Genomic DNA, 13999 nt, shown 5'->3' on the forward strand with positions numbered 1-13999 from the left:
AAAAAAAAAAAAAAAAAAGAAATCACAAACACACACACCTTTCATAAAGTTCTAGGTAGGCGATGAAATTATAATAAGGACTGCCCTTAGAGTAATCTTCCTCTCACATCTGCTCCCATCCTCCATTCTTCTTTCAGCCATACATTGCTTGGGATTGGCTTTTGACTTCACAGATACTTATCTGTGAGATAGAGACAGATAAGTATCCGTGAAGTCAAAACCTCATAGAGAGTCTCATAGCTTTCTTCCTGCCTCTGCCAGTCCTGTCTGAGGCCCCACCCTACTTACCTAGGGGCTAAGTTCTGCTGGGAGGACCCTCAGCTTCCCGTGGATTCCTTGGAGTGGAGTGTGATATGCCAACTTATCTCATCTTTTGTTTCTTCTGAGTTTCCTGGATTATTGACTCATCATCCACAAAACTGCATTAGAATGCCCCCTCTGTGTAGGCAACAATACCAAGAACATAGTACCTGCCCTTTATGTGGGATGGTAGTTTGGAGAATCTCATTTTCTTATGTGATGTTTACCTGCTGGTATGACCTCTAGCCTCCACATACATTTCAACTGCAGATTATTCTCTTGACCTAGAGTTTCAACTATACCAGACTGCTAGGTTCTGATTTTTTCTCTGAATGTAGTCCACTTTATTTTCCACCCTTATTGCAAGTTACTCACCTTGGTATGGCTTTCTTGGATATGAATTAATTCACATATGAAGAATCTTTCTCCTTCCCTATCATCTCCAATCCTGCCCACTAATGATCCTGGAACTTACTATTGATACTCAATGAATTTGCCATTATAGATCACATATAATTATTACAATTTCCACCAGGGTTCTAAAAATATCTGGTTTTAAGATTAAACTAAAAATAGTTTCTCTAAAAGGATCTAAATAGAGTAGTTTCTCCTTTTTTTCTGTGTCAGTCTCCTTGGGATTTGGCTGCTTTTAGAGTCTTATAAAAGTTTTGCTTTGGTCCAAACAGTGAGAGGCATTTTAATGGTGAATGGATAAGATTGTCTACATGGGCTTAAAATTTTTAGACAATTTAATGAAAGTTATCTGGCTGGAGGAAAAGCTTATTTATAGAAATTGTCTTAAAAATATGATTTATAAATCTACTTTTTTCTACCACCATTGATTTGATTTGATTACTAGGACATTATATACATTAAAATAGAAGGAAGGTGTCTGCCTATAAATTATTTTAAAAGACTTTTAAATAAATTTAGAAAATCAAGTACAAATACTTAATGATGTGAGTAGCTTTTAAAAGATGAAAATTCAATTGTTGTATTACACAAAATGTCCAGGTTGTATAATTAGACTGGAATAGATTAAGTTGGTAACCTGTAATCACTATTTTATACATGTTTTTCTAAGTGACATCACATCTCATGAAATTTGCTTATCATAAGCTACTTATCATAAGTACTTATTTTTCTGTTACCCTTGGTTTTTCATATCTTTATGATAAAGCATGCTAGTATGACTTTAAATTTTGGAATAGTTTTAATTACAATGAAGTAATGGTTTTGTAGTTGGGTTGTCTGATTTTCAACACACCACTTAAATAAGTTGGTATTAACACAAATGTGGCTTTAGCAGACCTTGATCATTAGCTCTCAGATTAGTTTCTTTGAAAATGTTTTCTGTTCTTTATTAATCTAATGTGTAGAAAGAGTTTATTACTTCACACCTTAGAATTGAGGTGTTCTTTTTTGGTTGAGGTACAGAGAAATACGTAGAATTAGAAAAACATTATAAAGCAGCTCTGTACCGTATGTACGGAGCCATGAATGGAACTGTTCTTTCAGCACCATATGGAAGGGGTCCACCTGAAGTCCCAGCACACTGGCCCAGTAGACGGACAGTTGATTATTTGACAAAGCCTGTAGCAAATGGATGAGATGTGTGCAGGAATAGCCCCCAAGTTCCAGCTTAGCCATGGGTATGTTTTTAGGGTAGATGATGGCAGTCATGCTCACATTCACTATGCTAGAGTTGGAAGTTTCTTTAGAGAAACTATAATCTAGTGTACTTATTAGGAAGAAAACTTGCTCCACAATCTCAGAGATGGTCAGTGGCAGAGAAAGACTAGGAATTGGATCTCTTGATTCCTGTTTACCCACTTATTCATTAATTTATGTTAATTCATTCACCAAACAAATAGCTCTGGCTGCCTGCTTAGTTCAGGCATTCTTCCGTGACTGAGGCTGTAACAGTGAGCAAAACGAAAAAGGCCCACTTAGCGCTCCGATAAACCACATCGAATCTGAAATGCACACTGGTTGGAAGAGATCCCCTTTCCGGAGAAGCTCCAGATGAATGGTAGTTTTTCCAATAAATTCTGTCATTTTCAAAAGTCTGTTATCTTTTTCTTATTTTGAAGTGGTACATAATTTGGAAGAATGAAAAATCCTCTTTGGTTGGACAAATTAGCCTTTAGGCACATTATGACTTTTTTTTTTTTTTTTTTTTTTTTTAACAATCAAAGGCTCAGTGAATAATTTTCTAATAAATGTGCTCAGAAGGTGGGATAAGTTTGAAGATCATTTTTTTCTAAATGGTAATTTCAAAAAATTGGTGCCATTTTGTATGATAATCATTTTGTACTTGCTTGAAAAAAATCATTAAAAAGTTCTTTTCCTTCCTCTTCCCTTTTTTGCTATGTTGTGCTCTTACCTGCCATATTGATTTGATATGTTTCTAATTGCTACATTGGGATAATTTCTTAAACATTTCTAATATTTAGGAAGACTATGGTTATCTCTAAATGTGCCTGTGTTACATGTATGAAGGGTACCATAACTGCACAGCGTTGTCTTTGCTTAGTACAGAGAAGCCTTGGTGCAGTGACAACTTCAAGCGCCTCTTCCTTTATAGGGCTGTGCAGGCTTGTCTTTAGTCTGTCGTCTCCTGAGACTTGCTCTGCAGAGGATTTGGGTCTCAGTTCAGCCAGGAGATACCACGCATGCTCAGATTGTGGCAGCAGGAGACAAAGGGTTAGCCACCTAGGTAGGGTACAAAGACAGGAAAAGAGCACACAAAAGACAATTGTGGGTATTTTATACAAATCTTAACTCTTTATTAAAACAGCATAAAATTGCAAAGTTCGTACTCGCATTTGCATAACAAGTTTTAGGACTAACATCTCTGATTTACCATAAAGATATTTAAACAAATGGAAATATTGACGTAAAGAGCGAAGCAATCTTGAATCTTCGCTCCTCTTTCCTTTGACTCTCATTTGCTTCATTGTTTTTCTCCCAGTCAGTCTTCAGCCATTAATTGAATGAGTGAAGGAAAGTTAAAGCTACAGGTTTTTACATGTGGAAAGGCCCTTTCTTGGTGTCTTAGCTGGGCTCTGGCCATCGTCTCCTGCTGCTAACATTAATTACTTTGCAGATGGCTCTAATTGACCCGCTAAAGGAACAAGTCTGTTCAGCCCTTCTCAGGCCCTCAAGTCTGGGCAGTTTCTGAGGACAGAAATGTACTACTTGCTCTCAGCTCTTATAAAGGGAAGAGCCATGTTCGGCCTTCCAAGTTCTGAGTCCTGGCCCTAGAGTGCCCTTTGCTTTCAAAATTCCAATTCTTTGCTTAAACCTGTGTTCTGTCCGGCCCCAAATCTGTCTCTGACTCTGTCTCCCTGTGACTGATGCCCTGGCCATGCTGAACTTCAAGCTGCTTCTGTATGGCTCTCAACCTTTTCCTGCCTCATGTGCTTGCACACCCTGATCCCTGTCCACGTGACCTGCTCTGTCCTGCCCATATGTTCCTGTCCATATTTTGTTATGGACCTGTCCTGGCCTGCTTTCTTTTTTAAAAAGTTCCCGATCCTCTTAGTGGAAATTAATTTCCCCTTTGGAACCCCTCGAAACTTTGTTACGATATTACGGTATTTGCTGCCTTGTCTTATTTTGATTAGGACATTATAACCACGTTGAGGCTAAGGGGACTGTCTTTTGTTTCGCTTCTGTCCTCACCCAAACTTCCTTCTGGTGTTCAGGGAATGTTGGTCTTATTGAGTTGAGGGGGGCAGAGATGGCCAGGCGGGGCTACTACTCCCTGTGTGGTCGGTGGTGGTATTGTCAGCGTCTGGGGCTCATTTCCTTTCTTGGGCCTGAAATTAGTCAATTCCCTTCCTGTTTCTCTTCCTTTAAAAAGCATAACTTGTAGTTTTTTTACTTTAACAGGTAAAACATTCATTGTAAAAACCTTGGGAATTATGGGTCAACGAAAGAAAACAAAAACCATTAGAAGTTTTACAGGAAGCAGTATCCCACTATTATATTTGTGTGTATTTCTCTGCAGGTGTTTTTTCTATCTGTGGACATACATATGGAAACATAGTTTAAAAAAGTTACCACACATAATGTAATATTTTCTCATCTGTGTGTTTTTTTTTTCATTGAATGATGTTGTGAACATCTTTCCCATCTTTCCCAGTGTCTGTGAAAACATAGAAACCTACTCACATCTACATCATTAAGAGAATAGCTGTGTGCGTGCATGCGGTATTTGTTCTTGTTTAATTATTTCCTCAGGAAATCTTTATAAGTAGCACTTATAAGATCATAAAAACTTTCGGATTTAGAGAGCAAACACGCTTTCAGGGCTTTTGATGGCTATTGCTAAATTGCCCTCTGGAAAGGCATATTACATTAATTCATGTTCCCAATAGTAAGTAAGCGTGGAGTGCCTGTTTTCCTCTGTTCTTGCCAGCTCTGGCTAATATCACTCATGTTTACTTTCTAAGCTGATGGGGGAAAGTGGTCCCTCATGGCTATTTTAACTTCCAGGTCTTTTATTACTAATATAATTGTAGATTTGTATATGATTGATCACCACTAGTATTTTTTGTTTGTGTTTTTTTCTTTTCTGTGAATTGCATTGTGTACTAGTACATTATATTTTGTGAATCGTCTGCCCATGTTCTTGGCCCACTTTCTGTTCATTTGTTTGCTTTTACTTGTTTTTGGCTCCTTATGTTAAAGATAGCAACCTTTGTTTTTCATATTCTGTATTTTGTAAGTGCTTTGTTCTCAATTTGTCTGGAAAATTAGTTTATGGTATTTTTTAACTTACGAAGATTTAAGAAATTTTTATAGTCATTTAAAAAAAATGATTTCTAGGTTTAATGTCATGCTTAAAATGATGTCTCCTTAATATGCAGCTATATTTTTATAGTAAATGTATGGCTTTCCTTTTAAACATACATTCCTTTAATAACTATATTATTATTTGGTGTAAGATTTGATGTAAGGATGTAATTTTCCTAAAATGTTTAGTCAGGTCTTCCAAACATATTTATCCTTTATTTACTCCCTTCTCTACCAATTTAAAATGCCATTGTTTCTACATTTTACATTTTTGATGTGAACCTTGTGAAAAATGGCTCACCTGTCCACATGTCAATTGACGGAGGAGGAAATAAGCATGGTGAGAAGGAGACTTTTAATAACACTCTCGAGAGCAGGCACCCATTGTACAGGATCACACTTAGGGCAGGGAAGATAGCCTATGTATTTCGACCCTCCTCCAGTTCCTCATTGGCTGAGGACTATTTGATCACCTATTTCCTAATAGGTTGCCTGGTCTTGCTGTTTCCCATTGGGTTATTTTAAAACATGGGCTTGGGCCTTCTCTAGTTGACTACACCTCCCACTCTAGGGAAAATCTTCCTAGGACATGTGCCGTCAGCCACACTTACAGATCTCATCCTCTCTTCCCACCCCCACATCCTGTTTGCTCTGGGGAAATTCAGCAGCCGCCTGGCCACATGCTGTTTCTTTTCTATGAAGATAAATCAGAGGCATATTTCTTACAACTCGAATCTCTTCTCAACTTTCTGTTCTGCCCTCTGGGCTGTCTCATCAGACCAGTGCTCGCTGTATTTGGTTACTGTTGTGGTATACTAGGATAAGGTCCTATTGCCACTCCTCTTTTAAAAAAAAATGTTTGGGTAGTTATTCTTTAAGATGAACTTTAGAATAATTTTATTAAGTTAAAAAACTTTCTGAAATCTTGTTTGGGATTAGATTCAATTTATAGAGTGTATGTATATCTATACATATGTACATATATGTATTAAGATTCCCATACATCATACACATGTAAAATTTGCTGCCATTGTTGTCATTGTTTCCAGAAACTTTCCCCCAGAGATTATTGCTAGGTTGTTTTACGGTGCACATAGAAATGTATTTTATTTTTGCATGTTTATCTTATAACCATTCCTGCATACCTGGGAAGAATGGATGCTGTATAAGCAAATGTGCACTTTTTCTATATGTACTAAAAATGGTTGAAGCAGGGAGTTCTTCTTCTAAGATGTGGTAAGAACTGGACTTGAGGAAAGTCATTTCTCTGGACAAGGTCATTAGAAGGCAAGCTTGATAGTAATGGATACATATCCATTCCCTACAATTTCACTACGTGTGATGCCTGGTTTCATACTCGTGTAACTAAATATTGGGCAGATCAGAACATAACCTGGATTAGCAATATTCGACAAACTATAATATTCATTATTTGAAAATTGTTAAAGCGCTTCAGTTATGTGTAACTGTGTTCAAAAAGTATGTCACCTTCATTTGGATGCAGTTTTCTTTGTGTTTAAAATTTTTTGTTTCATGACATATGGGGTTGTAAAACCACATATGTGAGAATAACTATAATTGTATCATAGAGGAATTTCAAAATTACTGGTCCACCTTCAGAGATACTGGCAGTCATGTGTTCTAATTTAAAAGTCGGAGAAGAGAAATGGAACATCTTTCTTTTTTATTTAATTAGAAGTGTTCTATTGGTGCTACCTTCTCAGAAGGGAATTCTGAATTGGCGAATCAAGCCAGCTTGAGTCAGGGTGCTCAGTTGTTACATCACCTCAAGTTTATCCCTTTCCTCCCTCCTAACATCTTCTTTCTCTACTTCCCTTTCTCTTAATTTGCAGTCTGCCTAGGTTTCCTGTTTTTAATATACTAGGGTGTTCTTAACTGTATTATGGTGCATGGGACCATTACCTCTGAGATACAGGAGTGCCTACTCATTAAAATTCTGCTGCAACCTCTTATGTGGTTTAGGAACTCATTAAATTCCCACTGTGACCCTTCAACAAGCCTACACCCCGACACCTCCATCCTGCTTGTGCTGGCTATGTTCTCCACCTGCAGCTCTGTGCCTATGAGGTGTGCCCACATTCCCCAGCCCTGGCCTAGCAGGCCACCTTTGTTTGACCTAACGCAAAGCCTCAATTCAACCAATAATTACTTGCATTCACTTAACATATTTTTACGCCCTTAAGTCCCAACCTTTCCATACCTATAATATTTTAACACAGCTTAAAAGTCTTACTGTATTGTACCCAAAGGAGTACATATCTTCTAGTTGAAACAACTTTTGGTATAAAAATATTTTTAGGTGGGATGAAATCAAACTTAAAACCTGAGAAAAGTGATTGAAAAATCATTTTACTTTTAAGTCTATTGTTTTCAAAAAGGGAAGCAATGTAAGGGCAGAAGGATTATGGTATGTGTGTATGAATGTGCCGAGTTTAAATTCTGTGTCTCTTTTCATTGCAATTTATAGTACTGGAAAAATTAAAAATATTTATGTTTAATAAAAGAAAAAGAGAGAAGCCTGTAGGGTAACGAGGGAGCAGGCACGGTGCTTCATTGTACAATGCTCTTATGCTTGAAGCTCCACGAAGTTGAGAATATCCACAGTGACCAGCATTTGTTGTCATTAAACACAAATGTGAGACCTGGTGGGGAGGGTGGCGCAGACTTCTTGGGTGAATGTGTTAAGGACCATTTGGGATGATCAGGGCTCCCAAAACTGAGAAGTTAAACACTGTCAGACAGAGGATAATCATGTGAGAGCATTATGAAAACGGATATTAGCGGCATTCCTTTCTTTGTACACACAATTTTTCATTCTTTGTTCACATAAATATTGACTTCTGTTCCAATTCCAGTTTGAACACATATGGAAACTAAGTTATGTGTTTCACCAGTGAGACTTGAATTGGGATATTTGTGCTACTCTCCACTTCAGAACAAAGGCATTGTGTCGCACGGCATGGCGGCGGGTCAAGACCTGACAAGTCCAGGCTGCTATAGTGACCGTGGACTCCCAGCTTCCCAGCTTCCACATCTGCCACTGCTCACTCCTCTCCCAATAGCAACCTGCTGATATTAGGCTCCGAGAAAGAGAAACTGAGGTGCCTACTCAAGACTGTCTTAAAATAGTGGCATGTAAAGCAATTACAGAACCCAAAACAACTGGCAGAGGAGACGTACTCACACACTGCTTGCTTATGAGTAGCATCTTACCTTTAGAGTGTTTTTCACCCATAAACTCGCCTGACCTCTCATGTAGAACTTGATGTGCGTACCTTAAATTTGACCTTTATGTAACCAGGTGTCCCACTTTCCCCAGAACAGTCCTTCCTGATGTATGTCTGTTGTCCTAGCATAATTATTAATATACCTCTTTTTTCCTCCCAGAAATGGCCTGATTTGGATAAATTATGGAGCACCCAGTTGTTAAGCCTTGGTGCTTGCTACTCTTCTTCTGGGTTTTCCTTAGCTCTGCTGGTGAGGGAAAGCCCGCCCTGCTGGCTTCTAGGTCCCTTCAGAAGAGCTTGTTCTGCTCCCAGCAATCCACTCCATGAACTCATCAGAGATACAGCCCGAGGGCTCAACCTGCTCATTTCAGAGCTGGCCGTTCTAGAGACTGGTGGTTCCACTATGTGTTACAGGGAAGTGAATGAGCTTTTGCTCATGGAGAACAGATGGTTTACCTGGGGCCCAGTGCCCGTCTTTCCTAGGAGTCTTCCTCATCGCCTCAGGCCCTGTTACCTATGCTGTCTCATTCTGAACAACATGCTTGATTATCCCACTCACCAGCTCTCATGACAAGGTTGCCTAAAAGAAAGCATGTTTTTCCAAAACACTAGAAGCCATTCACCCTTCATGGTGCGGGCCTGACGTCTCGTAGATGTTGGTTGATGTTAGCTCACACAGCAAATGTTGATTAGGGTTACTGTGCGCTAGGCATCATCCAAGTGCTAAGGATGCTGCAATGAGTGAAAGGAAGTTTTAAGGGAGGGATAGCTGCGGTCATCCAGGAGGAAAGGATGGAGCAGATGGGGATGGGTGCTATTTATAGGAGGTGGGAAGGTGGAGTAACGGGCCATGGGAGCATACGGTGTCATTTTATGTCTATCTCAGTGTCTGTCACAGGCTCTTAGAAAAGGAGCTGTTTTTCTTCTTTAATATTCCCCAAAGCAGTCAATACTAGAAAGAAGTGTGTAACTTGGGGGAGTGGGGTGGAGGGAGAGGCCCTTTAAAATGGAAAAATAGAATAATTAAAGTGACCTTTATCAGATCTGGCAGTTAATGGTTAGAAAACCATCTGCCTTTGTAATTACAAGCAAAAGTAGCAGTCTAAAAGAACTTTTATTTGCCACCCTTAGACATGCTCCAGTGACTGTGTGGTTGAGAATTTTGAAAATAATGAATTACCTGTAGAGAGAGGTAATTAGAATGCAGTTAGCGCAACCTCTCTGTCTCCTGGTGAGACAGGAAGTGTTCCTCAGAGAAATGTTATTATCAACAGCCCTGTTTATGTATATTCCTGGTGCTGCTAGCTGACTTCATTAACTGGATATGAAAGAAGTTTCTGCACCCTGTCAGGTATTCCCAAGTATATAGAGTGAAGAATTGTTATTTTGACTATTATTTATATTTTAAAAGGGAGTGAGTATGTGCCATGTAGAATCATCAAGAGGTACACACATTTAATTAGTAATTCCATTAAAAAAACCTGTCCAGGGCACAGGCGTGTACTTTATTTCTATGTTGTGAAGGCTGCCCTTTGGCTCATGTAGGAAACCATGCAGGTGCACAGTGCGACTCCCAGGAACTCTGCTGACTGGCTCCGGCCCTCCTCCAGCCTCCTCATTCGCTCATTTTAGAACTGCAAAACCATTGAGCCCTAACCTATCTATGTCGGTTAAAGAAGTAGTGTCAAGAGTTCCTAACAAGAAAACCTACAGTTAGGTAGAATCACAGAAAACAGACTGTCCGAGCAGGAAGGGACCTGAGGTTTCGTCTGCTCCAGCCCTTCCTTTTGCAGAAGAGGAAATGGAGGCCTACATTTAAGACACACATCTGGCTCGTAGCAGAACTACTGTTGTCCTTCAGTTACCCTTAGGACTGTATGAGTTAACACACAGTGCCTAGGACATAGTAAGTGTTCAGTAAACTCGAGTTATCACTTCTAGTGGCAGAATGCAAATGAGAATCCAAATGCCCTAAAGCAGCCCAGTGTTCTTTCATATTTTGCATGTCCCACGTTGTATACAGAGAAATGTGTTTGAAGAAGTTGAGTTAAAATCCACAGTGACAGCCTCAGTGCCATTGCTGAGCGCGTGCTCCGTGCCGAGTTCTGGGCTAAGCACTGCATAGGCGTTTTCGTTGACTCCTCACAGTGTCCTGTGAGATTCACACTCTTTCTCGTCTTCATTTGACTCCCATAAAGGCCGATAGGTAACTTGTCCTTAGTCACACCACGATTAAGGGGCTGGGCTAGGCTTTAAATCCTACTTTGTCTGACTTCAAAATCTATATACGTAACTATGATTTTATTTCAGGAGTTGGCAAATTATGGCCCTTGGACCAAATCCGGTCCTATCTGGTTTTGTACAATCCTGGATTGAGAATGTTTTTAACAATTTTAAATGGCTGATCAAAAATAAAGAAGAAGAAGATTTCCCCATGTGTGAAAATTATGTGAAATTCACATTTCAGTGGCCGTAAATGAACTGTATGGGAACACAGAAGTGTTCTTTTGTTTGCATGTTGCCTGTGGTTGGCTCTGGGATGCAACATCAGAGTTGAATAGTTGTGATAGGGATCGTGTGGCCTGAGCAACCTACTACCCAGCCTTTATTCTATCCTCCTTCTCGGAGATTACGTTTTATGAGATTCTAATTATTTAGAGCACTATAGTGGGATTTTACAGGGCCTAACGCCTCCTGTTCCCTGCCTTCTTTGTTTGGTCTATATTAATTGACATATCAATCAAATGATGAATAGTGTGTATAAAAGCAGCTCACCCTTAAATACCTGTATCTTGTGTTTTTTTAACAGACTGAGGGATGATTTGATGCTGGATAACCTTGAGACTTGACGATGACCTTTTTTGTTCTCTGGACTGTAGCTACTTGTCTGTGGTGTACAATGCCCTCATATCCATTTACTGAGCTGATTATGTTTAAACCTCCAAGTATCTTAGATGCAGAACTCACTCTATTGTCTTTCCTTTGTAGTGGCTTGCTGTCTTCTGATTACGTGGAGATTCACTATGAGAATGGGAAACCGCAGTACTCTAAGGTACGGTTAACCGCGTATGAAGTCCTGTAGTATAAATAGACTTAGTCATAGGCCTGGTCAAGGCACACTGCATTGTTTTGATGTCTAGCTCAGTAAAAGTATCTGTCGTCTTATACAATGGCCCAAATGTTTACGTTTTTAACTTTAAAGCACATTTAGAAGAAATTGATTAAAACTGCATGTTGAAGATAACAGTAGAGATTCAGTATATTTAGGGCAGTAAAGAAATGTTTGTTTTGGTTACACGTACAGTATATTATATAAGTGAATGATAAAAAAGAGCTATCCAGTTCCATATCAGCATTTTAAATTAGTAGATAACCAGGCTATGGTCATAGAAACTGAATGGCAAGACTGGGTGGGTCATTAGAATGAGTATTTAATCCAAGTGACTTTAGTGCTGGAGAAGGGCAGAGGGCAGGTAGGGGAAGGAAGATTTAGGGAGCACCCTCCCTCTTAATCTCCACAACAATTCTTTGAGGTGGATATTATTATTCCTGTTGTGCAAAGGAAGAAATGAAGGCAGAGAGAAGGCAAATAAACCTGCCAGCAAGCATTGTAATAGAAAGGTAATTGGGTGCTTGATTTCCTTCAGTGGGAGGTTAACTTTTGTTCCCTTCAATGAGGAGTAAGTGGGTTTAGATGAAAACCAGAGGTGGATTATTTGTATGGAAGGGACAGTGATTTCTGCCAGTGGAATGGCTCCATCCAGATTCGGATCTGCAGGAAGTCCACAGAATGCCGTTGAGCCGAAGCAGTGTCCACGGATACCACAGGCACGGGAGAGGACTCAGAGGGAAACAAACCAAAGTGGGGATAGTCATTGGATTCTTTTTTTCTAAATTGCTAGAGTATCGGTAGAAAAGTGGACCTTTCATGTGTGGGTTTGCTGGGTGTGCAGCACAGAGAACTGGGTTTGTCAGTCTGATAGCCTCACAACAAATAGTTACTTGTTAATACTGCCCATGGGGACATGGCATTGTTCAGGATTTATAACTGTCTCATCAACAGTGGGCACATTTGTGATTTGATGTGTGTTCTAAACCTGTGAAATTTTCTGCCACAGATTAAGGACGTCCATATGTTATTTTTACTGGAACGTCAGATCTTGCCTGAGGCTGCATTTGGGGAGGGGGGAGGGGGTGTTTGAGTCTCCTTAAAAGTTAATGCTGTGGAAAGTGAGCAGAAATGCTAAATCAAGCAAGGTAACGGTGCTTCCTGGCACTTGTACAAGCCACAGCTCTGTCCCCATGCCAGGGCTGGGAGCACTGCAGATGCTGAGTCATGAGTGTGGAGTAGAGATTGCAGAGAAATTTATAGACTCAGCAAACAAGCCACCTTTGCAGGCTGCAGTGACCTGACCTAAACTAATCACTACGAAATTTATATATATATTTTAGAAGCAGAATAGCTAACGGCCTCCAGAGGTCATTGGAGGTCCCCAGAGGAGGTCTTATCATTAGTAGACACGCCAAATCTTGTCAGTTGAAACTAAAATTTAAAACAAAGGGTAGTTCAACGCTGGCCAAATACGTGTTCATTGCAGTTTGTGTTTGTGCTCATTGCTTTTCTCTTAAGACCCATTTTCTCCAAACAGCTCATATACCCAAACTCGCTTCATATATGATGAATTAATGGTAACCGTCTGTTTTTTTATGTCTGTATCTGTATATATATACCCTTTCCCCCCAAACTTAAATAATATGCCCCTTAAATATCTTGTAGCAGGATTTTTTTAAACTAACAATATTGTAAGTATTTTAGCATACATTAAATAATCTCCTAAACTTTTATTTTAAAAAATACATGATATTCTTTCCTATTTATTTGCTATAATTTGTGTAAAAATCCCAAATTAGTAGATACTTAGATTGTTTCTAATCTTTCACTGTACAACCAACTCTAAAGAAAGGCTTTTCAGACATATTTGAACACACCTTTGATCATTGCTTAGGGATTAATTCTGATAATGGGATTTTTCTGGGTCAAGATGGGCATATTGTTTTAAGGCTTTTGGTACATATTGAATTTTTCTTTCTGAAAGTTTATATAAATTCACATTCCCACCACTATTACATACATATTTTTAAAAACATTGTTTTAAAAACTTCACATTGCATTCCATGTTGTTTAGGAAAATCTTAAACAGAGTACCAGAAATTAACATATAAGATTGGCTGGGTTAAATAAACCTGCTTTGTGCAAACCTTCTTCCAAAGATCTCAAACTCTTTAGACAAATGTACACATACACAATACACACACACACACAGATGCATGCACACACATACACTATGATTCACATGATTAGAGAGAAACAGATTCACCAATAGCCTGTTGGCTTTGGAGTTAAATATAAATGTGGACATTTAAAATACTATGGGAATTAATTTGAAACAAAGTGATGAATCCATACTTTGTGAAGCTTGTCTAGGTTTTCCTACTTTAGCATCGCCTGGCTCCTACCTAGTTCCCACTCCCAGCTAAGAAGGGGCTCATGTCGTAGGCTTTTACTTCTGCTGGATGAAAAGACTTCTTTCCTTGTGAAGCAAATATAGGAACTGGAGAGGTCAATCACCTAAGTAGGTAACATAGCC

At 39.2% G+C, this 13999-nt stretch overlaps 1 protein-coding gene across 2 annotated transcripts in view; it reads left to right on the forward strand.

Annotated features, from left to right (window-relative positions):
- The window catches only part of ADAM23 (ADAM metallopeptidase domain 23), a 154931-nt gene that overhangs the window by 61365 nt on the left and 79567 nt on the right, over positions 1–13999 (forward strand). For both annotated transcript variants that reach the window (XM_080667498.1, XM_080667499.1), the window contains exon 4: positions 11340–11403. In XM_080667498.1, the coding sequence (XP_080523624.1) occupies positions 11340–11403 (64 nt within the window). The remainder of the gene's footprint in view (positions 1–11339; positions 11404–13999) is intronic.

The sequence above is a fragment of the Plecotus auritus genome (assembly GCF_963455305.1).
Source record: "Plecotus auritus genome assembly, chromosome: 5".
Lineage (NCBI taxonomy): Eukaryota > Metazoa > Chordata > Mammalia > Chiroptera > Vespertilionidae > Plecotus > Plecotus auritus.